Genomic DNA, 25,282 nt, shown 5'->3' on the forward strand with positions numbered 1-25,282 from the left:
TCTGCTACAGTGTACTTTGTTCTCCAGAAGCTAGGTGTTAATTACATTCATAGACTTGCTTGCATATGCACATGCATGCAAATACAAACCGGCGCATGCACGCCTGGTTTGTTTTCTCTTTGCCCTTTCTAAAAGCTCTGACCTTGTACCAACTCTTCTCCTGGTGCTACAGGAACGGCTCCTTCCAGCTCTGCAGAGCTGCTCTCCACAAACAAAAGATTTCTCTCCTCAGTGCACGGCACGAAGTACCTGCAAGCCTCCACTCCTACATCCTGGCTGCCCGGGCTGACAACAGTCCTCACTGTAGACAGAGAACCCTTCAAATATCAGCTCCCCTAGGGAATACATATCAAAGGACGGCAGTAACAGTAATACATTCCACTTCTACCACACTTCTCATCACAGGACAGAAAAGCACTAGATCAGTGCTAGGTTCTGACTACATGCTTGGAAAATAACTGCAGAAGAAGGGTGCACTAGTATCTTAAAGCCTAAAAGAAAATATCTTTTCTTTTTCTTCAAACATCACCCTAATGCATGCTGTGGCCATGGCCAGAGGCAGGATGGGAGCTCTGGACATGGCAGGCAGGCAGGCAGGAGAGCATAGAAGGAAGGAAGGAGGAAAAGAAGGAAGGAAGAAGGAGCAAGGCAGCTGCAGTGATGAGATCCTGCTTTTACTGCGTTCTGACTGTGTGAGTCAAACTGGTTCAGCCGAAAGCATCTGTAACTCACAGCAAGCTGTGTAAATCACTGTAAACAAAAGCCAGCAAATCCCCTCCCCTCTACCTGTGTACCTGCTGATGTATATTCTTACAGCATCCCTACTTCCACAGCAGTGTAAAGATGGGCCAAATCTCACACCGTAAGATAGATGAAACCTCTAAACATTTTATGATGTTTAGAAAATAGATTAAACAATGCAGTAAGTTTACCGTGACTCATAATGCACAACAATTAATAACAGGAGCACAGTTACTGCCCAAATCCCTATAAGCACAAAACAAAAGCCTTCCTGTAATAAACACAGTGTCGTGCTATACTGCTTAATTCCACCCCAAAACAATTCAAATCCCCTCTGCCACCGGAGGGCTTTGCAGTTATCAGAAATCCAATAGATGAAACCGAAAAGGCATGGCAGAACCGAGACTGTCCAAATTAAATCCCAAGTTTCTCTGTAAATCCATAAACAGAACATAAAAATCATTAATTTATCTCCTGTCTTCACATCCTCCTGACAACTTTGTATCCTAATGTATTACTGGTGGCTTTTCCCAGCAGCTGGTGACAGTCAGAAGAAAATCAGGAAAGAAAGGGCTTGTGGCTACCAGCACAGACCCAGGCATCATGCATCCTATACCCTCATGGTCAAAATACTTAACCTTTTTATGCCCCATCTCCCTCTCTGTCCTGGATAACAACTGCTGATTTACTTCACAGGGCTTTTGTGAAGCTCCATTTGTCAGTGCCTGTGATGTATTATTTATTGTCAAAGCCATAAACAGTTGCATCCTGAAGATGCTGAGCACATCAGCTGCATTTTGATTTCTGCCAAAACCTGTCTCATTTAGGACAAATCCTTTCTTCTCCTTCACTACTGTAACAGTATTTTATTAAATGATGATCAAATTTAATAAACTAATCTGCATGTTTGGAGCCATAAATCAGCTCCCAATTAAAGACTTGCTCTAATAGGGGAAGTTCCAGGGAAAGCCTTTGGATCTGTGATGCAGTGGTGGCAAAAAGCTTTCCCAGTTTGCAGGACTCTTTGGAAAATGCTTGCAATGGGTGTCCTGCAGGGTGTCTCCAGCAAGGTGGTACCTGTGTCTGAAGGACAGCTTCTAGGGTATGTCCTGCATAGATGCTTAAAGAGCAGCAGGATAAACATGTGAGGAAGGAGCTGAGCAGAGCCCAAAAGAAGCTCTCAGTATCTCTCAGTTAATTCTACAAAGGGTAAATGTGTAGAAAATATGAAAGTACATTTTCTATGAATCTTGGTGGAAAATATTAAATTAATTATTTATATTTATTAATTATTTATATTTAATAATTATTAAAACCAGGCTTGGTTTTAATAATTATTTCTTTCTTCTGGAGACTCTGGTCTATTAGACTCCCTTGTTCCTGTTACAAAACCCGATGACAAACTAGGCAGCAGCTAGATTTAACATCCTGACTGACCTTATCTAACTGACCTTGCACCAAAGCAGCACAGCATGCTGCCAAATTTCCCAATTCTCTTCAGTATCTGAAGTCTCAGGGGCAACATTTCCTAAACAATTTTGCATCTGCTGACCTTATCACATCAGCCAGAAACAAAGTTGCTGGGCATTCACTCGTATGGGGGCATACGAGCACACTGCAAAGAGGGAGGTCTGGGTGCAAAGCTTTCCTCTAATTGTGCCAAAGCATGGGCCAGCCTGGCTGATGCAAAGGGCTGAGGGCAGCAAGGGCTCTTGCTGTCATTAATCTGGCCTCCAAATTTCCGAGGAGGTGATGGAGTCACCATCTCTGGAGGTTTTCAAGTAAAAGTTAGATGTGGTACTGAGGGACATGGTCAGTGGGCATGGGGAGGGGGAAGGGGGAGGATTTACGGTTGGACTGGGTGATCTTAGAGGTCATTTCCAACCTTTATGATTCTATGATTCTATGAAATTCATCCGAATATCAGTATTTGACCCAAATCCTGTCACACTGTGGATGTCTGAAGATGGTTTCAGTGATAAAAAGTACTGTGTTTCCAAAGAGTTCCAGTTTAAGGCAGAGCTCTATCCAACAGTTACAATTAGAAAGAAAAAGAGAATGTCAGAAACCTCTGTCGTGGCTCTTCAGAAGAGTTTTATCTTGTCGCTTGTTATGCGAGCAAAAAGTGGGCTTAATGCAAAATGCCACTGGCTTTTCAATCATTAATGACACAATCAACTAAAACACATAATCTGTTGCAGTGAGTACAGTGTTTGTAAACACGTGCAATTAAAGTGGAATAAGATTCAATTATAATGGGTTATGTGTGCATAATAATGCAGATCATGCAATTCTTATTAGTCGGGCTGTAGTCTGAGCTCAGTTTGGGAGGAAATTATATTGAAATGTACTATAATGAAGAAGAAATTTTAATGAGAAGACAAGGTTGAAAAAATATTACTCAAAGCAAGAGAAATGAAAGCATCTGGAGGCAGAATGCAAATGACTGCACAGAGCCATCTGACTACATTGCTGGTGCTGTGCCAACATCACAAATGTACACTTAGCCACTGCCAGGACCTGGGCAGAAGTGGGCACTGCACAGGAGCAGGGTCCATGCTCCCTCCCGCTGCCTTTTTCTGGTCAACTGCTTTTTGGGTGGGGGCAAACAGTACTCCCAAAGATGTTTAACTTCATTTTTCTCCATGTTTTCTTCAGATAAGCGCATGGTTAAAGTCCAAGGTAGATGTTATACGTTTCCTTTCCCTTTGTTTTATCACCCACAGGAGTTGATTTACTCCACATGAATTGCTTTAATTAACTGTTGTGAGGAGGGGAGCAGGACCAGACTACTCAAAAAAAGCACAGAAAATCACTGGTAAGCAGCACGTAGCTGGTACTGAGCACAAGAGAGCTGATCTCAGCTGAAACATGCAGACCTTGTCTAATTCTGGAACAGACAGCTCACCAACTACTTGATAAAAACCAGTTATAATGGGTACACATGTATAACAATGCAAACAGTGCTGCTCTGATTAGAACAAGGCGTTGAATTGACTTAATCAATATCTGAGAAGTGAAAGCAATACAGCGTATGAAGTTAAACAAAATAGATGAGAACAACAAGGTGGTGTGTTGCATTAGTTACACAGTTCTTAGGAAATTGAAATCCTGAGGAATTACTGGTATCAGCTAAGCAGGGCATTAAGGATATCTGCCCTGAACTTGTTGCTGTCAGCTCAAGCAGCTTCACTGAAGAACATAGAGAGGAATTTCTGCGGAGTAGCAACAAGTGACTGCAAGTGTGGGAAATTAAATGGGAAATACAGATGCAAACCAGAGGAAACCTGTGTGCATGCATCTTGCTCCCAGTGTACTGTGAACCGTTAATGCACTCAGACAACCAAGAAAAAAAACATTCCAGGGACCAGAATCCCAACTCTTCATTCTGAGCAAAAGCTCACAAGAGGAAATTTGAAATTCTGGGAAGGAAATGATGCTGTCACTACAGCTCGCAGTGAGCGGAAGCCTCACACAGACAAGGCTATGTGGCCTCCCTTGTCAGGAAATGTTTATGGCTCATCAGTCTGTATTTCCTCTTTCTCACTTTGGACTCCCCATACTTTATAAACCCTTCCACGCTGCTGAATTTTCCCCTGTTTGGTGTTTCTGCACTAGGCTATAATGTCTCTCCACAGCCATTTCTCTGAATGGCAGTGTATTACAAATTCAGCTCTTCCAGTACTGATTTAGCTCCTTTAATCTTATAAATGAGTCTCTCCATCCCCTTGATAATTTTTCTTGCTCTTCTCTGAACTCACTACAATTTTTCAATATCTCCTTTCTAACAAGTTCCCCAGAATTGAACACAGTGTTCCAGGTGCAGAAGCAGCAGAGCAGCATCCAGGTGGGCAGGAGCCGGGCTGCCCCACATGCGCTGCCCTCCCCAATGCCCTGTCTCATTCCCAACTTATCCCCACAGGTTTTGAATCTCCTTTCCTCCTGCCAATGAAAATTGATTGGTTTCTTCTCTTCCAGTGCAGGGAAATCTGGCTAAATTCTCCTGTGCTGTACCCAACCCTGAATGCATTTTGTAATGCCCTTATCCAGCTGCTTCTGCCTATGGATCTTTTGTGGAGGTTTTTAGTTCCTCCTAATGTCATCTCATCTTATTAACATGTCACTTTCTCCCCTATTTCCATATAAACAGGCAAGACCTTAAATAAAACTTCTAAAACTTCGTGGTTCTTCTAAGGATTCCTCATCTACTCTCTGCTTTGTCGCTCTCTGTTAACCCCTCTTTATAGCTTTCTAGCCTGTTTTCAATCAAGAAGGGAATGTTCATCTCCAATCTGATTTAAATTAATTTTTCTAGAAAGATTTCATGAGGCACAGTATCAAACACTCTAGTCAGATGCAAATATATTACAGCTCCAGCATTCCCTTCATCTCTTAATTTTCTGTTCTTATCAAAAAAGCAATCAGGTTTGTCTGGTGAGGTTTATTTCCACTAGACCAATGCAGTCTGGGGCTTTGTGCTGCTGAAGCTGCTGAACTCTCATGGCCAGAATTGCCTCCATGGCAGCTGGATGTGTAGGCACCTCCAAAAATCAGTGTTGGGGTCATCGTTATGTTCATCCTACACTGGAGTTCTGCTAATTGAGAGTTCTGTCTTAATTATAATTACTGCCAAGACTTTGACGGGGCGCAGCATCCCTGTAGGGCTGTCCCAGAGTTGTGGTCTCTCCACCCGCTAAGAGCACAGCCCTTGTCCTGCAGCAAGGTCACCCCACACTGCTCAGGAAGCCCTGCAGCAGCACGCCTCACTTAACACCATCTGCAAAGCACCCGCTTCCCTGCCAGAGCTCTCAGCAGTGGCATGGTGCCTGGCCAGGACGGGGACCTCCTGCCTGCAGTCTCTTGACAGATTGAGGAGCAGTGAGCTCCAGGCAGTGGTGGCCTTTGTCATGAGGGACTGCAGCCACCCGGGGATAAGTGTGGGACCTCTGGATGGACCAGGTTTCACCTGGCTGCATTCCAAAGCAATACGGATTTATTTCAGAAAGGTAGAGTTTTCAGCAAGACGTATTTTGGGATCATTTATTTCCCCTTCTAAGTGTCTGTACGTGCTTTTCTTTAGTCGCCTCTCAGTCTTCTGTTTACAATTCAGGAGGGCACAGTATGATACAGGCAGTATGATATTTTTGCCACTTCCCCCCGTTTCCTGGGCTCATCTATATCAGCTGATTTGCATGTATGATTATTTTCCCTCAAGTATTTTCTCACATGTTGACTAGGAAGAGATATTTTATTGGCTTTTCCTCATTTCTAAATTGTTCACATTTCTTTCATCTGTCTCATTAAAGATAGATTCTAGCAATCATTAGCTTCATACCCACCCTAATTTACTAATTAATGGACATTCTCTCTCATTCCCCTGATACTCATGTAATAAGTGTCTTCCGTATTCTCTTTAAATTCTTTGGCAGCATTAATTCACTCTGAATTTTTTTGCTGTCCTCATCCATCCCCTGCTGAGCATTAAATGAATCTGTATTCTTGTTTGATTTCTTCCTCACCATTTCCTATTTTCAGTACAGGTTTTTTTAACCTCCCATCTCTGAGCATTCCTCATGCAGTCTCTGTAATTGCAGCACATAGCAATTTTTTCATGCACATGTATTAGTCATGCAGATTTGTGGACACTCAGCTGCCACAGAAATTGGATGGGGTAAATGTGAAAATGGCCCTTTGTGAAGAGTGGGTGTGGGACTGGTCAGGATGGGGACCACTGCCATTGGTCCTCTAAAGCTGAGTGCCTTCCCTTGTGCCTTCTTGCTCAGGAAGAGCAATAAACATCTTTCCCTCAGTAATGAGTTCCTTTAATAATTAGTTAATATTTGTATAGTGCTTTGAAGATGCTAAGTGCTCAGTAAGTGCACATATTATTTTTGGCATTTCAGAGCCTTTTCAGACTGTACTGGCAGCACCTAGTTCTCAGCATTAATGAGTTACATGACATTGCTTAGGGGGAGATGTGTTTAGCAGGATGAGTTGCTATCTCTCTGCTATTTTGTAGGAGAAGGAATACCTAGCTCCACTAACCCCAGGGCAGCTGAGAGCTTTATCTTGCTGCAAAGGGTTTTTTCTGGGTGGGAAACACAGCCTGACCTTGTCCAAGGCTGCTCCCAACACAGTCCAGTTGCAAGCCCTTTCTCATATGGGGATCTGGTGGGATGAGGGGAAAAAGGTAAATCCTCTCCTTCTGGACCAGCTAAATTGTTGGTTTTTTGATTTCAGCATGGACATTGGTGACGTTATGCTTAGTGCTGAGCTATGTAGTTACTTGATAGGATATATCAAAAGCAAATGGAAGTGTTGGCGTTATGGGTTATATTGTTCTTATAAACATACTTAAAGCTCCTAGATAAGTCATTATTCTGGGAACCTAATGCAAGGCAGCAGGTGCTACAGTTCCCCCGCCGAGTCTATTTTCAATATTAATTATCTTGCTGTGCATTAAGTAGTTTTTGTTTTTGCATTAAAAGATTTATGAAGATTAGATGATTAAAGTGACAAAAACTAATTTTCTTAAGCATAGCCCCTTGGCAGCAGCCAATTGCAAAGAGAAAAATAAAGGCATTTAGTTGGTGTGGAAGGGTGGTATGATGAGTAAGTTATTGTATGGAGAAGAAGGACCAGTGGGAAATGCTGTTCTATCACCAACGTAGCTGCTGTCCTGCTGGCCATACACTTGTGCTGTGTTGATGTGGCAGCCATTCATTTTAATTCCCAATAAAGCAGATTTTTGTCTGAGAAATCAATTTCTCCATATGAAAACCAGTGACAGGAATGGCTATCACTTGCAGACATGACATCTGCTGCAAAGCTAAGCTCAGTGTGACAGCAGGATATGCCTTGCTTGCTCTTTGAGGAGGAGGGGAGCTCTGCGGCCGGGTCTGGTTTCATGGCACTAAGCTGGGCTGCCAGGTGAGTGCCTCTCACAGGGGCAGCTGTCACTGGAAGGAGATCTTATGGCTGAAGGAATCCCTTGTGTAATAGCAGGGTTTGTACCTTAGCTCCCTTGCTGCCAGCTGATGAGGAAATTCTGAAGGAGAAGTCGCAGCTCTGTGTTCTGGAGTCTGTACAGAGTATGCTTTTCCTTTTCTTTCCCCTGGTTATAAACATGGTGACATATAGGCAGCGTAGGTTGTTTTGCTGTAACAATCTTTCCTTCCTGTCAGGTAGATGAACATACATAGTACTTGCTAATGCTAAAGCCATAGGCATTAAAATCACTGCTGCCATTAGCATGGTCATCCCCCGTTGCACAAATGAAAGTGAAAAAGCAAAAGGTGCTCTGTGGAGTACAGAGACAAGAAGCTGAGGACATGTAGGAGAATTGTACTGATTATTTTGTGTATTGCATGGATCACTTTATGCAGTCTTTATGATTTCTGTATTTTGGAACACTTCCCTTCATTGACTAGCACTCTGAATAGATGATTTTTGTATGAGTTTGCTGTCATTAGTGTCACGAATTCTTTTTTGTTAGTATCATGAAGTCTTTTCAGTGCCTTAGAATTTATTACAGGTTTTAGAAATGCCTACATTTATCCATTTTACACCTTCATTATCTGATCTAGCCTCATCATTGCACCAAATACATACAATGGGATTATCACTGCTGTCTCATTTCATTACATTTCCCATTTCTTAGAAATAAAAGCACTAAAAAATTTATAAGAAGAAATGCCTGAGCATAATCAGCCCCAATATTATTTACATCTGAATCCTGGGTATTGACAGAATACGTCCGTGACTCAGGGGTGACACAGTGTGTATTTTAGGCCAATGCTGGTAGATTGGGCCCAAGAGAATGACAACGCAGGATCCCAAAAAGCCTCTGAAAAGCCTGAAATACCCACAGTGAGCCTTCTGCTTTCTCAACATCCACAGTGAAGGTTCCTCACAGTGCTAAGTATAATATCTGTCCTCAGAAGATGAATTTGTCTTACTAATAATGTCTGATGTGATCATTTTCCCTAGTTCTTCTAAACTGAACTTTATGCTTGTGAGGCTCCAGAGCCAGCTGCAGGGAGTGGAAAGAAGGGAGAAGGTACAGGGGAAAGGAAGGTGCAACTGTCTTGAAGATGGGCATTAACATCACCCTCTGATGGTGGCAACTGTTGTTCAATTCTTATGTTGAGAGGGATTTTTAAGGATCAACTAAATAGAAAGTAAATCCAAGATCAGAGGAAAGAGGACAGAAAGACAGCTTCAAAGTGCGTGACATGAAGTGACTCTTGATTAAGAAAACAGCCTGTCCACAACGGGAAGAGAAAGTGCACTTGGAGACTAGGACAGCTCAATGAATATCCCTCCTGAGAGAAAGCATTGTAAAAGCTGACCTGAATCCATTTTTAGCAGTGACTGTTCTTCCAGCTGGAAGTGTTTTCCAGCTACACTAAACTCACAGTTCATAATCAGGATTTGCTATGCTGGACTCTGCAGTGCTGGTTCTCAGCCACCGACACTTGGAGGAGGACAGCCTCGTCCTCTGGCAGCATGATGTAGCTCATGCCACTCTCTGACCACAAGCAATATGGAGTTACAGGAAGTCTTGCAAACTGCTGCAATAAAAGCAGGTAATTATCTCTGTATTTTAGGGAAGCTTACAACAAGTCTGTGTTAGTAGTCCCAAACACAGTGCATCAGCCATGTTAAAGGCTGAAGGGAAAAGCTCCAGTTTCTCAGTTTGCAATGTAGTGTTAATAAATCAACCTACAGAGAAAATATTGGAAGTATTTTGGAACAAATGATGTGATAGAAAAGGCACATTTCATCCAACAAGTCAATTACTACACCCACTGATATTTGTTAAGATTCAATTTGGTGAAAAAAGAAATGTGTGTTTCTGCTACAAACTCTGGCCCACTTCCCATAGATACTAATCCTCAGTTTTTAGCCAAAATTTGCTGATGCATTGTCTGACACAGAAAAGGGCCTCCGAGCTCTGACATAAAACCTAATTACAGGAGGTATAGTAAAAAAGGGCAAGAGATGATGAGGGGGAATGGTTTTAAGCTCAAGGAGGGAAGGTTTAGTTTGGATGTCAGGGGGAAGTTCTTCACAGAGAGAGTGGTGAGGTGCTGGAACAGGCTGCCCATAGAGGATGTGGACGCCCCATTCCTGGAATTGCTCAAGGCCAGATTGGATGGGACCGTGGGCAGCCTGGTCCAGTATTAAATAGAGAGGTTGGTGGCAGGGGATTGGAACCTTGTGATCCTTGAGGTATCTTCCAACCCAAGCCATTCTTGTAGTGCTGAAGACATGCATGGTGCTTGCTCTTTTCCAGCAGCAGAATACCCAGTACCAGTATCACTACATTAGATGCAGAACATGCACGCAGACACATGCATATGCCTGTACTAAAAAGCACAAACTGCCTCCTCTTTGCTCAAAGTCCAACTGCCTGCAGCAATATCAACAAATGCCATAGAGATGAGAAATAACTCTCCAATTCCCAGTGCAAGAAAGCTGTGGTGTGTGCATGTCCACAGAAGGCAAACGTGAAGATTTGGCTAATAGGTAAGAAGTCAAAATTGATTCCACACAAAAACGTCTTAGGAAAGCTTGTCTATTCATTGGGACCTGCCTTGTGTCTGGGCAATGGTGGCAGCTGGGTGAGCCCTCATGATATCCTGGGGCTTGCATCTCTGTGGGCACCAGTGCCTCCAGCATCAGGATGAATTCCCTAGGTGCCTTTCTGCTCTTAGCACTTGGGAAGCTGCACTTTGCTGACACGTTTGCCTAGAGGCTGTGTATCCACACAGACAGGAAGAGTTTGCTCTACGAAGCAGCAGAGGAATGAAAGTGGCTGGCAAAAGGCAGGTTTACAGCATGATAACAGCATTTTCCAGCTGCTCCCATTGCTACACCCCACCATCGCTCTCCTCTGCCATCCATCTCATTCTCACCACATATCTGAGACCTTGTTATGAGCAGCACAGTGTAATCCTAACACATCAGCATGCCAGGCAGCAGCTGCCAGAGCTCACGTATAGGCCTCAAACGTATTTGTTGAGAGCAGGGTTCCCAGATGGGCACAATTAAACAGTCATTCTCTGAGATGTGCCTGATCATGCACCATTCCTTTGCTAAATGAGGATTAACATTTCAAAGGATGCACCTCTATGGCCAGTTCCTTCAAGCAACAGCCTCGTGTGTTTTTGCTCTCCTTCCTAGGGACAAACCATAGAATCACAGAGTCAGGAAGGCTTGAAAAGAGCACTAAGATCATCTAGTCCAACCACTGACCCATCCCCACCATGCCTACTAAAACATGTCTCTTAGTGCCCATCTACACATTCCTGGAACACCTCCAGGGACAGTTAAACCACCTGTGCACGTTCTTGACCTAATGGGGTTAACTCATAATGATAGCAGGAGCTCAGTTTAACTCCTTCTTTTTCCCTTAGTAGCACAAAAAAAATAAACTATAGCTACAGATAAAACATGCTGGAGATCGTGATCTCGGGTCTTCCCTCTGCAGTCCCCGCAGAAAGCAGCACAGCCGGCTGCACTGCTGGTGCACACGACGGCGACCGAGATGCTTCCGAAAAGCACTCAGTGGGGGTGCGGAGCTCTGCGGCATCCCCCCGCCGCGCCTCCCCGCCGCTCCCAGCCCATTGCTGGGGGAAGAGCAGCACCTAGAGGCCCCGGGCGGCCCTGCCCCCGGCTCCGCAGGCACAGGAGTCCCCAGGGCTCCGGGACTTGGGAGCAATTTGCACTTCTGGCGGCTGGGAGATTTAGAGATGAAACCAGAACCAACCCAACCTCTCTGAATCCCAGACCCGCTCCTTCCGCGTTCAGCCCTGCCAGCCTCTGCGTGGAGGTCTGGCAGAGAGAAAGAGTCCTCCAATGCTTCACTTAAAGGTTGGTGGTTTGGAGGTTAGGGTGCGATGGCCGTGTGCCACCTATCTGTGCTGAGCCGTTCGTGGTGCTCTGCCTGCTGGACCGGACCCACGTGGTCAGTGTTCTGCGAGAAGCTGCTGCAGACCAAATAATGGCTTTCGTATGGCCCTCCTCTGATCCCAGCTTCTGCTTTAAAAATGTCACTGCAGTAATGGGTTTCTGCAGGACTACTGTAATTCAAAAGGTCGCGTAGGCAGTAATTATCCCATGCGTTTAGCTTAAGGATCTCAGAAATACAATGTTAATTCTAATTCTGTCATCCCAGACAGAATGATTAATTTCTGCTTGCAGGTGACTATAAACACCCGGCCTAATTTTTGGAAGAGATTTCACCAAAAACGTAGATCTATGCCTTCAATGTATACCAAGATTACTTCAGATGTTGAATACATTTTTATCAATGCAAAGTTAATAGGATTATGTGTAAAATCTCTGAATAAGTGTTTCACAAGCAGCAAGAGCATAGGATAAACAGTAATTTGCTCTTCATTAAAGAGTCCAAAGGGCAAATTTTGAAACCACCCCCTTGACTTTAGAAACCTGAAAATTAATAAAGATGAACTTTGCCCAGTGTTTGGATAGAGGAGCCCAGAAGACACACTGACCTCATTTTGTGCGCAGCTTTTGAGCTGTGTCCATCTACGTATTTTGTCTAATTAAAATCTTTTATACCTATAGGCTTGAAATGATGGTATGACTGCATCCTTCATGATGGAGTCTGTTCTGAATTGACACGATCCAAAGATTTGCATCCTTTGCTATCAGCATTTAGCCACATTAAATGCACTGTCAGGAGTTTGGTGGTGAAACCTGAAGCCCTAATTCTCACCTACACACAGATGAGTTAAATCTTTATTTCAGCTCCTAAACTTTAGGTGAGAAGGCAAGCTGTAAATGTCCACTGATTCCTGGGCCCTGCTGGTACCCAGGTTGTGGGATAGCAGTCAGTTCCCCCCCCCCCCCCGCACTCCATATGACTTCTGCAGCACTGAGAGCACAACTGTTGGGTTGAAGAAATGTCGTGTTCAAATGTTATAGTCAGACAAACGTGGGTTTCTTTCAGCAGATCTTTTTTGGTTCGAGTTAATCCAGGTAAAATCTTTAAATGAGGGCTGAGGATGGAACCCTGCAGTGGAGGATGAAAATGAATACTAACACAACACTGTCCTTTTTTAAACAGACCAAGGTAAGAGTATAAGGAAGAAACAGTCCATTTAGTGGGAGAGCTGATGAGTACATGGAGACCTCACCTTGCCTCTGCCTATCGCTGCTTGGGCGGTGGTGGATTCATCCTAACCCTGTGGGCTGAGCTATTCCTGAGCTGTACAGCCCCTGCAGTTGCTGACAACGATGGCTATGACAAAAGCTGAGCTCATGGAAAGGCTGCGCACAGGACAGATGAGCAATACAAATGTAGACCAATACAAATTGGAGCAGAAGAGCATTCTGTGTGAAGATGTGCTTTTCCAGCCCTTCCCATTGATCTTAATTTAAGGTAGGCCCAATCCTAGCATAGACAGAACAATACTAGGGACAGAAACATCCCTTAAGACATGGCCTCAGTTCTGTATTAAAGCTGTTGGAGATACAGCCTTTACACAAGAACTTTGACAAACATATAAATATATATTAGAAGACAGTCCTGGAAAAAAAAATGGGCAAACAGTAGATAGAGACATAACCAGAGAAAAAGGAGAAGGGAAATTACTTTCACAAGAGAGGCAAGTCCCTTTGCCAGAGACACTTTGCTCTTTATACACTCTTTAGAGCCAAACAGTTTATTTATTTAATCTTGTTTTGCTTCCCTTCATTTCTCATTAACCTTCAACTTATGCAAGCTGTGGTTATATTCTATTCAAAAGCTTTTATGCAAGACAGGTGTTGTGGTAACTTAGTGCTTTCACCATGCCCTGCTAACCATCAAGCTAGCAAGATAACTCATCACTGCTCTCCCCGTGCCTGGCAAGCTGGAAGGCAGTGCCCTTGGATGTTGGTGCTTGCAATAGTATCTGCATTTTCATTTGTGGGGTTTATAATATGCTGGTCACCATTTCCAGCTAAGTAGTAATGGTCTACAGAGAGTCCAGACCTGGGAGTAATTGTACATTTAGTAATAAATCAGTATGACTGTGTGTGTTGGAATTGCTGAGACATGGCCTGATTGAGCACCTGGGGAAAGGACACAGCCCTGGGAGCACAGGTGAAGGCAATTCATGTGTGTGACCAGAAGGGGTGGAGGCTGGCTGCACCTCTCTTAGACCTCATTTAAGGGCTGACTGCCACTGTTTTTTTTGTTTGTTTGTTTGTTTTGTTTTTTGAGATCTTTCCTTTGTAGAGCTTCCTCTGCAAGCCTGGAATCTCAGAGATGGGCAGAGATTCTTTCCCTTCTTTTGTAACATCTTCTCATTGCTATGATCCTTTTGCCCTTTATACTTTGTAACATCTTCCCATTGTGCTGGCTTTTCTGTCATTACACTGTGCATAAGATCAAAACCTGTGAAAATCAGTAAGGCACAAGAGCCAGTTGATATATGTCAGTGTAACTGCAGGATTTCTTTACGCTGGTTGGTCAGACACCAGCTCTAGGCTGCTGGAGCGTTTCCTTAGAAAACATGGAAAGCAGCGCAACAGCATTTGGAGCAGGATTTTGCAGGCACACCAGGGCAGCTGTAGGGCAGGGCAGTGTGAGGCAGCAGAACAGGCTGCCTGCATGCATCTCTTGGCATTAATTACAATTGTTGGACTTCCGTGTGTTCCTTCACAACCTGTGTTTCAGGTGCTGCTAAATCAGGCATAGCACTATAAATGTTTTGAACTGTGGCAGTGATGCTGGTCTGGAAACTATGCTAACAGGAAAATCTACAAAGCACCTGAGGTTGTTGTCCAGACTGTAAGTAACCTTGCTTGATTTTATAGTAGGTATTAGGCCTGATGGTGCTCTGTTTATTTGAATGAAAGGGGCAAAAGTAATTGCTGTCTTACTCAATGTTGTGAATAACTGAAGTCAGTGAGGTCAGTATTGGCTATGAAGCCCATTTCTCTTGTTGAATTAATTTTGGTGTATAAGATTACATCAGGTAACAAGAAAGCACTCATTGACTGAGCACTGCAAAGCTTTTCATAATTGCAGTTATTCCTTTCTGTCCTTTATTAATAAACTGAATCTGTACTAGAACTGTGTATGTAATAATGTATTTAAAGACAGAAATAAGTTCCTTTTCAATCTCAAAAACAAGAATTATCTAGCTTCCTGCGAGGGAAAGGTTGAGTTTCCCACAGTAGAAAAAGAAATTTGAAGCCCAGACGTTGGCTAGGATCTCTCATTACCTGTAAAAGAGCCAGGAAATGAAGTTGGACCTCTCATACTTCAGCTGCTCTGTAACTAGGGCTATTCTCCAGTCCCTTTTTTGTGCAAGTCATCAGACTACAAACATGATAATTAGACTGGTAGAAAAGTGCTTAACATTGAATATTTTTAGGATGTAATCATTCCAGCCGCAACTAGTAGTAAAAGCATTGCTCTTAATGTCAAAGACAAGGAAACTGGGCCACAACACTTCCAGCTTGTGTGACTGTTGGAATCAGAGTCCACCAGCTCCAGACTGTGACCCTGGGTCAGTCCTATGAACTATGTTGACTGTCAGTGCTAGGGACTGCCAGTAAATTAAATAATTGCTTAGTGGAAGAAGAAAATGAAGCAGTACTGACAAGGGAGACAAGATATGCTTTTCAATGACACCTGAAAATTGAGACAGAGTTGATTAGGCTCATATCACCGTGCAGTCTAGAGATACTAAGCAACCAGCTCCCTGCATTTACATCGGTGGGAATATTGACCAGGTGGAAATTTCAGGCTCCTCCTGAAATGCAGAAACCTCTCAGTGCTCTATGGGGGAGGAAGGAGAGCTATTTTGGAATGGGAGAAATAAAAACTTTCTCTGACTCTCTCAGAGAAACCTGCATATGGCAGCAAGGTACCTAAATCCTTCTGGAGTTTATTTTGCAAAGATAGTGTCAGAGAACAATCTGCTGCAAGAGTGACAGTCTGTAGGTAACTATCCTGCTATTACCAGTACAATGAGTACATCTAGACAGTGAGGTCACATCTATGTTGGGATGGGATGAACAACAGGAAAGTGATGTCTGAGTATGCTGAGCTCCAGGATGAGTGCCCCTGTTCCTGGCACAGGTTTTGCCTTGGCAACAGTTCAGTTGTATTGGATGGTGGACAGACCAGTAGGTGAAGCAAATGCCCTGCACTGCCTTATCAGGCCTTGTAGATGAATGAAGCTGGGACAGATATTGGAATGGGAGAGATTAGGGACTATTTACAACCTAAGGTTTTGTAAAGCTTTTCAGTGAGTTTTTTTTGGTTGCAGAAATGTCTCTCTCAAAACACTCCGCCTTTCTGGTGGACTGCTCTGCCCTTAGTGCTATTGTAAACTTATTTGCCTCTTGATGATGGATCCGTGGGCTGCAGAAGAATTCCCTGATCTGCCTGCTGGCTGCCAGAGATGCTCCTGCTGACTGAGGGAGAAATGTGCTCTAGGGCTCCTGGCAATAGTTCTGCTTGAGACCTTGCATGGCCAAGGGGGATGTAGCATGTGCTATCGGAGGCAGTCAGGGTACCCAAGGCTTTCTGGAAAATGAGCAGTATTTCTGGCTGACTGGGCCCAGTGGTGAATTTACAGAGCTCTTTTGCCTCAAAAAGGAGCAGCAGAGGTGAGGAGGGATGGATCAGCATTGATTAAGCTGCCAGTTCTGCTAATGTCACTATGGACACAGTCACTTTTCTTTGCCAGCAGCAACTTAAATAATAAGATGCAGAGGGAAAAGGAGGGAGTGTCAGTGCTGAACTACTCTCAGTGCTGTTGGCAGTATTTAGATGAGAAAGTGGTGGTGTGATGGATGGCCATGATGCAAAGATACATGGTGATTAGCTCTTGAAACAGGCAGTCTAAGGATTGCACCTGACTAGTCTGAAGGTGACTTCACCAAGAGCTGGTACGACATACTACTCAGTTTTGTCCCACACAAATATTATTTGTACTGAACTCAGCAGTAGGTTCAACAATTCATGCAAATATGTTGGCAAGGGCTGCTTTCACATGTTGGTCTAGGTCTGCACACCATGCTGCTTGCAGCTGGTCAGGCCCTAGGGTTCACAAGCAGAGATGAGCTTGTTTGGTCCTGAGCAGAGCTGTGAGGGGTGGTGCAGCATTTCTGTCTCCGTTCCCCTGGCCCTGCTCCCTGTGTCCCTGCTGATCAGCGACTGTGTGTGCTCTCTGAACAGGCAATCACACCACAGAATGAAGGTGAGTTCACTTCTCAAACCTTACAGAAATATTTTTCCAAATTCAAACTTCCTTCTGTCAGGCAGAGATTATCTATACATCTCTATTTAAGCACCCCTAGCTTCATGACCTAGAACGAAGTAGATTTCGTATTTCACACACTGGCTTTTTATGTTGTACTGCTGGACTTAAAGTAGGCCTCATGCCTTTCATTTTCATGACCAGATATAATGAAATTTGTTTTGTGATTTATTTTTTTTTTAAGCTTGACATGCATTATATATAACAAACCCTGATAAGCATCTCTGAGAAGAACCTACTGCATAAATATGCAGACATTGGTGTTCGGGTCCAGATTTTGCTGGTCATTGTGAAAAGGTGATTTTTTGACATCTTTCCAAACAGTACATCAAGCCATTTTGAAGGAGATTTCTCCTTAGAAATGAGTATAATGCTTTAGTTCTAATTTCGTAGGAGTTGAATTGAATGTTAATAACATCTCCAACATTTGACTTAATGTATGGAACATTAGGAGTATCTATCTAGTGTTTACAATTAACCAGGGATGCTGCCTTTCCTATCTGTTTCATCCAAGGACAAACGTAATTTGTTTGGATAGCAAATTCCATTCCTGCACATTAGCTTTATAGTATCACTGCAAAAATAATCCACGCTATCTGGATTATGGCTCTGAAATTGCTACAAGTGAAAGCTGTTTTCTGGACTAATATTTGGAGAAGATGAGAGAGAAAGAGAGACATGAGGGGCATCATTAATTATTTTTTGGTATTTCTTGTTTTGAAAGGTTTCTACTGAAAAGGAGAGTACATCTATCTTGCAGGGGGTTTCCTCAGAGGGTTTAAATGAAGACTGAAGCTTTAAGAGCAAAGTGAAAATGGAAGAAGAAATATACTGCCATGGGTAGCTCAGAAATGAGGCACTGGGGGTTTCACAGAGTTTTCATTAATCCTCTCCTGCCCTGAGGGTGTTCCTGTGTGACCATCAAAATGACACACGTGCAGCTGTCTGGTGCTTTGCCACATCTCTAGGTTTGATGTACTTTGCTCTGGGGATGGTTAAACCTCCAGCTGTTCAGAATGGCAGTTTGTTTCCTTCAACAAACATGCTTGGATGTTTATCTGAACTATTTAAGTCCACAGAATTAGATTATAAATTGTTTCAAATGGTTTTTCAACACATTTTCCTTGCAATCAACACCTGAAAACCTGTCTTCCTTGTGCACTGCTTTACTGTTACTTCAGGAGCTGGACTGGTGGCTGTGCCTGGGGTGTCCTAGCAAGAGCCACTTTGCTAATACAGCGGGGAGGAAACCAAGCACTTGTCTACCTGACTTGGTGATAGGACTGCAAAGCTCGTATGTTCACCCAACATATCAAAAAGCAGTCTCTAGGTGCTTCCCTGTGGCAGTACATCTCGTGCAGTTGCATGGCAGCATATGCTTGGGCAAAAGGAGGCACTGGGTGAGTCAAACACATTTGGTGGAGGAGCACCAGCTGGGGAAGAGGGCAAGAAAGCGAGGACTCCTGGGAAGGCACAGTGCTTCTGCACACCTGGCTAAGCTAGCAGTGGTGAAGTGATTTGGTTCTGATCACCTCATCAGCTTGGGCATTCTAGAGATTTAGAGCACTGAGAACCAGTTTAATAATAACTGACAAGATATTAGCATTGATTTTTAACATGCCGTAAGGGTATGATAAAAGAGTAGGTATGTGATGGATGACAACTATATGAACTACTTGTTTGGCTCAGCTCAGTTGGTGCTGACTGAAAAAGATGAGAGAGGAAAAAAAGATCTTATGAGCCTGCCATGAATCTTAGCAGAGGAAGGTTCAGACCACCAAGGTTATAACAAATTTCAGAGCTTCTCTTAACATCCTATGCAACAATGTGCTGATACAGAGATTGTTTCTGAGACAATATCTGATGCCTAGAGACAAAATGTTTATTTGCTTATATAAAAAAAAAAAAAAGCAGGAAGTATGGCTCAGGAGTGTGAACTGGGGAAGAGGACAGATATTTCCAAAGCTGCTGCCAATCCCCTTACATGGACACGATGAGACTATCGCACTGTACTGGAAAAGGATTCATGACTCAACACGTGAATCTGCACTGAACTGCATTCACAGGTTTAAATTTATTATGAGGCTTAAGGTCCAAATATAGGAGCTTTTCAAATAGTGTGTTTTAGAAAGATTTTAGAGGGTGATTAAAAATAATAGCATTAAACCTCACCTCTGAAATAATGGGAGCAGTTATACATACTTCTTGGCAGTGAAAGAACTAAAATTCGGGCATTTTCTGACTCAGATAAATCTTAAGTTTCCCATGTGTGCATTTGCAATTGTAAATTTGAGAAGGACTACTGCAGTAAGATGAAAAGTGCTCTTGCCACAGGAGGACCTGGCCCTTCTTGCTCAAATGACGATGTTTCCAAGATAATTCAGTTTGTGATATATAGGCAGTACTAAATTCAGATCTTTCAATCTCTTAACTGAATATTCCTGAAAATATTAAATTCATGTATAATATGCAGGATTCAGGGAAACTAACACCAGTTGTTTGGCCTCCTAACACACAGATGAGGTGCATTTCCCCACTTAAAAATCTGAACAACTGTATCAGTACAGTGGAGGAATATGTCACTCAGATGGTATTGCAGGCTGATATAGGCAACTAGGTATGTTCTACATAGCTGTCTAAGGGCAGTGTTTGCATGCACAGCCTTTCTGTTCCTGGGAAGGGATTTAGCTTTTCAGGTGTCTGACAACACAAAGACCAGCTGTGTGCATAACCTGTTAGCTCCCCTCCAGAGCAGGACTGTGCTCTTAAAGCAAAAGCAAATACATCAAGCTGGCTTCATCTAAACCATCCTGCATTGCTTCTGTTACTTGTCTACTAATGCAGGCCAGCTGTTTAGTCAGTGAAACAGAAGCATCAAATTACAGAAATAATAGAAAATGGAGAGTGAGAGGCCCCTTAAAGGACATCTCGTCTGTCTGCTCCCTTGGGCGTGTTCAGATTTACCTACACCACTACTCCATGAACTGGTCTGTTGAACTGGTTTTCAAAAGTCATCAGTGATGGAGATTCCAGATTTACCCACAAACAAACAAAATGTAAAAGCCATGTTAACAGCTGAACAGCTGATTGGGTTCTGTCCGTTGGTCTTACAAAGAAAAGATCCGCTGCTGAGATATCTGTGTGCTTTACTAATGCTTCAAGGAAACATGCTAATCCTTTGGAGACGTGCAGACCTTAGCACTGGAAAATGGGAAATGCGTGCTGATTGTGCCTGTAAGATGGTGAGCAGTAATCTGCATGGATGCCTTTTGGCAAGATGGATTTTGGGACTATTGTATTTATGTGTGATTGCCTTTTAGACTCTGATTGTAACAAACGTGATTAGTCCACAGTTCTCCAAGAGTGGCTGCACTGTGACAGGGTTGGGAGGGTTCGCTTTCAACCAACGCAGGCCAGGCAGCACTTATTCCAAGGATGAGCTGCATTTTTGTTTTTTTTTAAGACAATGCTGAATTGCTGGCCTAGAGCTGGCTATTTTTTCTTCCTGTGACCACTCTCCTGTTTGGTAATAGTTATTGTTTGAGTGGATTTGGTTGAGTGCATCTTTTGTCTTGTTTTGTTGCATTTTTTTAATATGTGTCTTTAGAATGAGGCCCCCAGAGGAAGAGGCAGGGAAGCAGAAAGCAAGAGCAGAACTTTCTGGGGCAGAGAAGTTGATGTAAAACCCCAATCTTTCAAATGCTTTTTAATGTTTGCAGATGTATCCAGGGGAATAAAATATATATTGGAGAGTTAATTTTGTGAATAGTTCTCAATAACTCACTAGAAGTTTTGGATGTGTAATTAGATATTCCTTCCATTTCCTTAAGCACAGAGGCACAATAAGGAGTAAACAGATAACTTTTGGTTGCAACCTAGCTTCTTACTGCCCAGGACATACAGTGTCAGAAAAATATTTTATCTAAAAGCAAGAATGTCATTAAGAAACAACAGCTGAAACACTGTCTTTGTTAATTTGCAGTTCAAACTCGCTTGCTTTTCAAAATCTCTGCTTTGATTTCTGTCAGATGCAGAGGCATGGTACACGACATGGCATACATCAATTAACTCTCTGCATAAAAAGGTGTGATGATTTTTTCTCTAGCTGAGGAGATGGGAAGGCAAGTTTTTTTTTTAATGATCGTGTGAAATGATTTTAAATGGCTGTCAAACATCTGGCATCGATTAGTAGTCAAGTCAACTGACTGGAAGGTTTTCATTTTCTGTAATTGCCTGTTCCCAGTGCTTTGTTTCTAAGAGTATTTTACTTTCTGATGTTTCTGTTGTTACTTATAGAATGCTTTCCTCCATTTTTAAGACATCTTATATTCAAATTTGCCTGGTGACTTCAGTATGCCATTCTGATAATTTCCTTTGGGATCAGTCAGTTCTTTTCCTATGGTATATTCCATGTGAGAGGTTTTTTGATCTTCACGTGACTATCAAGTATTGTCCATGAGCTTTTTTGGTTTTGCTTTTGTTTCCTCCTTCTTGTTGGCTACTCCAGTGCATTTCACTCTTACGTCCCTACTGACTCCCAGCATGTTATTTAACAGGTGAACATTGTTCTGTGTACTTTGCACATTATTTTTCTCAGACTCCGTATTCAACAGTTGACAAGATTGCACCTTTTTAGTTTAGAAACTCATTTTGGGGCAAAATGTTAGGAACAGAGAACTTCTATCTCTGAACTGCTCACAGCAGAAAGCCAAGCTCTGTGCTCCAGATTAGAGCTCAGGAGAGAAGGGGTGGCTGGTCACACCTCACCCTGTCTTCTCAGGACACCATTCTGATAGTTTGGAAATGTGGCTGTCACTGTTTCTGTCTCAGTGCCACTTCTGAAAAGCAAACATCTGCAGCAGGAAGCCTATTGGAGGTCTTAGTGGAGGAGGATGTACTCTGAGAAAGCAAATGTTCCAATGAGCCATAGCTGCTGCTTTGGGCGGTGTGACTCAGCTCTCTGGGCATGGTTTTGCCAACATAAACGCAGTTTAACTCAGTGTTTCCCTGAAACTAATGAGTAAACTTAATTTGGGGTCTGGTTCTGCCACGTCAAACTTCCATCAACTTTTTGCTATGAGAAGGGATGAATTAAGTCAGCACGTTCTAGTTATTACCTGTGCTATATAACCACGAGGCAGACACTCAGAAGCAGTGCATGAACACCCAATAAATGAAAGTCCCTCCCCCAAGGAATTTGTGTCTGCCTGGGAGAGGAGATTGGGCAGGAAGCGAACAGGAGCGGCCAGAGGTGATGTGGCTGACAGAAAGATGATTCAGATGCTGCAAAATATTTCGGGGAAGCGTTCATTCTTTTTCATATATGAGCCAACTTTGTGCTGTCTGACCTGCACTTTTTTCTGTCAAAAGTCCTAAGCAGACAAAAGATTGAATGAACAGAAAGCAGAAAATAACAGTAAATTATTGGATTCTTTTTTCTTCTTTTTTTTTTTTTTTTTTTTTTTTTTTCCCTGGGAACTGAAAAGTCATGAGAATGCAATTGGGAACAAACAAAAACATACCATAGGTGTGCATGTAAAACTTTAAGTGACTTGGGGTTTGATACTAGAAACAGTCTGCAGAAAGAAGAAATGATTTTTTTTTTTTTCAGAATTATTTGAAGAGAAGTAGGGAAAAAAAAACCTGCATCTCAGTGAGTTTCAAGATATTTGAAAGATGATTTAGAAGATGGAAAGAAGAGCTGTCTAGAAGTTTTACATTTTTATTGGCTGCTCTTGACACACAAGAGCAGTGTTGTTTGGATAGGTAGCCCTTTCTCCTCACAAACCTTGTCCATGTTTCTACAGCACAATATACCAGACTATTTTCATCCACCCAAGTGCCAAATATGACACCCTGTGGGTAGAAGATCTGCATGTCATCAAATCCTGTACTGAATGGTTTTCCTTTAGAGACACCATTTTCAATTTATCTCAAAGTCCAGCTTAGCTCAGAGTATCTCTTTTATGCTGGTACCACCAAACTGTATCAACATTACAGGATTATGAAGTGGGATCACTTACCCTGTCAGCTCTGTGCTAGCATTATGGCTTCACACTGATACTTCCAGCAGAGCAAGTGCTATATTTTATTAGTTACAGAGATTCATTGTGCAACCAGAAACTGTCCTCTGCACCCTGCTTTTATAACAGGATTTAGAACAGCTGAGCAAATACAACCTCTGTAATATATATGAAATACAAGAAGATAATAGTAGCAGGACAAACTCTCTGATTTGCTATATGGTGTGCACAGTGAATTGGGAATACAGAGATACTTTGCAAGATGGAGGGGAAATATGTTTAAGGTCTGCCACGAAGGCCTAGCAAAAACCACTTAAAGGATTCCTATCCTAACCAACTCTCCATAATTTCTAACAAAGGCCTGAATGCAATTATTTCTACACCGTATTTCCAAGCCAGGCTTTAGATACGTTCTTAAAATTGCAGTCAAACTGCAGGAGAAAACAAACCCGAATAACTACAATGTACTAGTTGTTATCAGCCTCCAAATAATGAGCTGAAAGCTCAATATTATTATCCCCATCCCAAACAGCTCGAGCCATTTGTTTCTACTTACCTCCATTTGTCTCTCGGGTATTTAAAGCAAAGACTCATTTTGTCCTGCAGATTCGGTGCTGCCGCTCAGTATTATCTTGCCTGATTGTAAAAAGGCTCCTGACCAAAAGGAACAGGAAAGCAGTAAGTAAAACAAACACAGAAGCCCAAGAGGAAAGCTACACCCTAAAGACCGGCACTAATAGCAACTGAGAGACAGGGAAAGAGAGAACACTCCCAGTTACTAACTTTTTCCATTGATACATCTGTTACAAAACAATTTTGCTGCAAACTTCTCTTCCTTCTTGCAGGCAATGCTTTGCTGTATGTGTAGACCTCAGATAAACCACACAGTGAATGTGGGATTGGGCTTTTTTCTTTTTTCTTTTTTTTTTTTTCTGTACCAAGTAATCAAATTAGTGAAATATAAGCGAGGAGCTCAGTTGACTACTCTAAAAGCATAGTTCTGGGCAGCAGTTATCACAAGGTGCATTTGTCCATACTTGAGTTGTTGTTATAATCCAAAATTCTTCAGTAGAAAGAGGGTGATATTTGAAACAGCCACCTATGGGGCTTTCTGGCCAGAGAGCCTTGGTGCAGCAGAAGCGAATGTTTAGATGATTAATAACTTAATTTTCTAAGGGCTTGATGGGCAGGCAGAGAAAATATGCCAGACTGCCATTGCCACAAAGGGGTTTTTCAGTGATTAAAAAAAAAAAAAAAGACATTAAGAATGAGAGTTAATGATTTCACCTCTAAACATTTTAGGATGAGGGGAATGTGCAGGGGGCAAAGTGGGATTTACTGCAGCAGCAGAAGGCACGGGGCTCAGTGTGTTCACACTGTCCCTCAGCGGGTTTTGGCTTCTCCAGGGCTGTTCTTTAGTGCAGGTCAAAGAGTAGCAATGTGTGCCCACAACGGCTGCATGGAAACTTTTCTCACTGACATTTAATATGTGGCTTGGAACAAATAACAAACAATTTGGTTTGAATTAAAAAGTTTTGACAGTTCCATTTTGCCAAGCATTAGTCAGAAAGGAAAATTGATGGATGTGCCATGTTTGAAAATTCCCAGGGTGTAGTAAACTCATTTGTTTTAAAAAAGTTAGGAGCAGATTCTCCCCTCGTTTCAGAACAAATCTGGCCCTATTTCAGGGAGGCTGATCAAGCTGTGGTGACAGAAATTAAGGTCATGTCATTTACTAGGGTAAGTGAAACCTGCTTTGAGCCCACAGCTGCGAAATGCTGCATACAGCATCGGAGGTGGGAAAGAAGCACTGCAGACAGTAAAGCTGACACTGGGCCTATGCAGTCAGCATCTCCTTTGAGTCTTGTTTTCTGAAGGAGTGTGTGTGATGGGGAGCCATGCACAGCTGGGGGTGCTCAGAAGGGTCAGGGCACCGACAGCCCCTGCTCTGCAGTCTGCTCCTGGTGTGCTGGCAATATGGGTTCATTTTCATGCCTGCTGGCCTTGCTGCAGGGCAGTTCGGTGTAGCTGAGGACAGCTCTCAGCCAGCAGTGCTCCAGTCAAGCTTTAATTCTTCAAGACAAGGTCATTACCAATTCGCTGCGCTTGCCTCGCTGACATGTTTTGCTGATCAACTTATTCACTGAGTGTGGCCCTCTGCACAGCAGGGAGCTGCTACAGTGGGAAAGAGGGTTCTCTGTGAAGCTTTAAATAAGATTTGTTTTC

The 25,282-nt window shown here is 42.8% G+C and overlaps 1 protein-coding gene across 1 annotated transcript in view; it reads right to left on the minus strand.

Annotated features, from left to right (window-relative positions):
- The window catches only part of LOC306949721 (calcium-activated potassium channel subunit beta-2), a gene marked incomplete at both ends in the record, with an annotated part of 113,710 nt that extends 90,060 nt beyond the window's left edge, over positions 1-23,650 (minus strand). Inside the window, one exon of the mRNA XM_079539726.1 lies at positions 23,613-23,650. Coding sequence (XP_079395852.1) covers positions 23,613-23,650 — 38 coding nt within the window. The remainder of the gene's footprint in view (positions 1-23,612) is intronic.
- Between the last annotated feature and the right edge of the window lie 1,632 nt (positions 23,651-25,282).

This window comes from Tetrao urogallus, assembly GCF_951394365.1.
Source record: "Tetrao urogallus genome assembly, chromosome: 9".
Lineage (NCBI taxonomy): Eukaryota > Metazoa > Chordata > Aves > Galliformes > Phasianidae > Tetrao > Tetrao urogallus.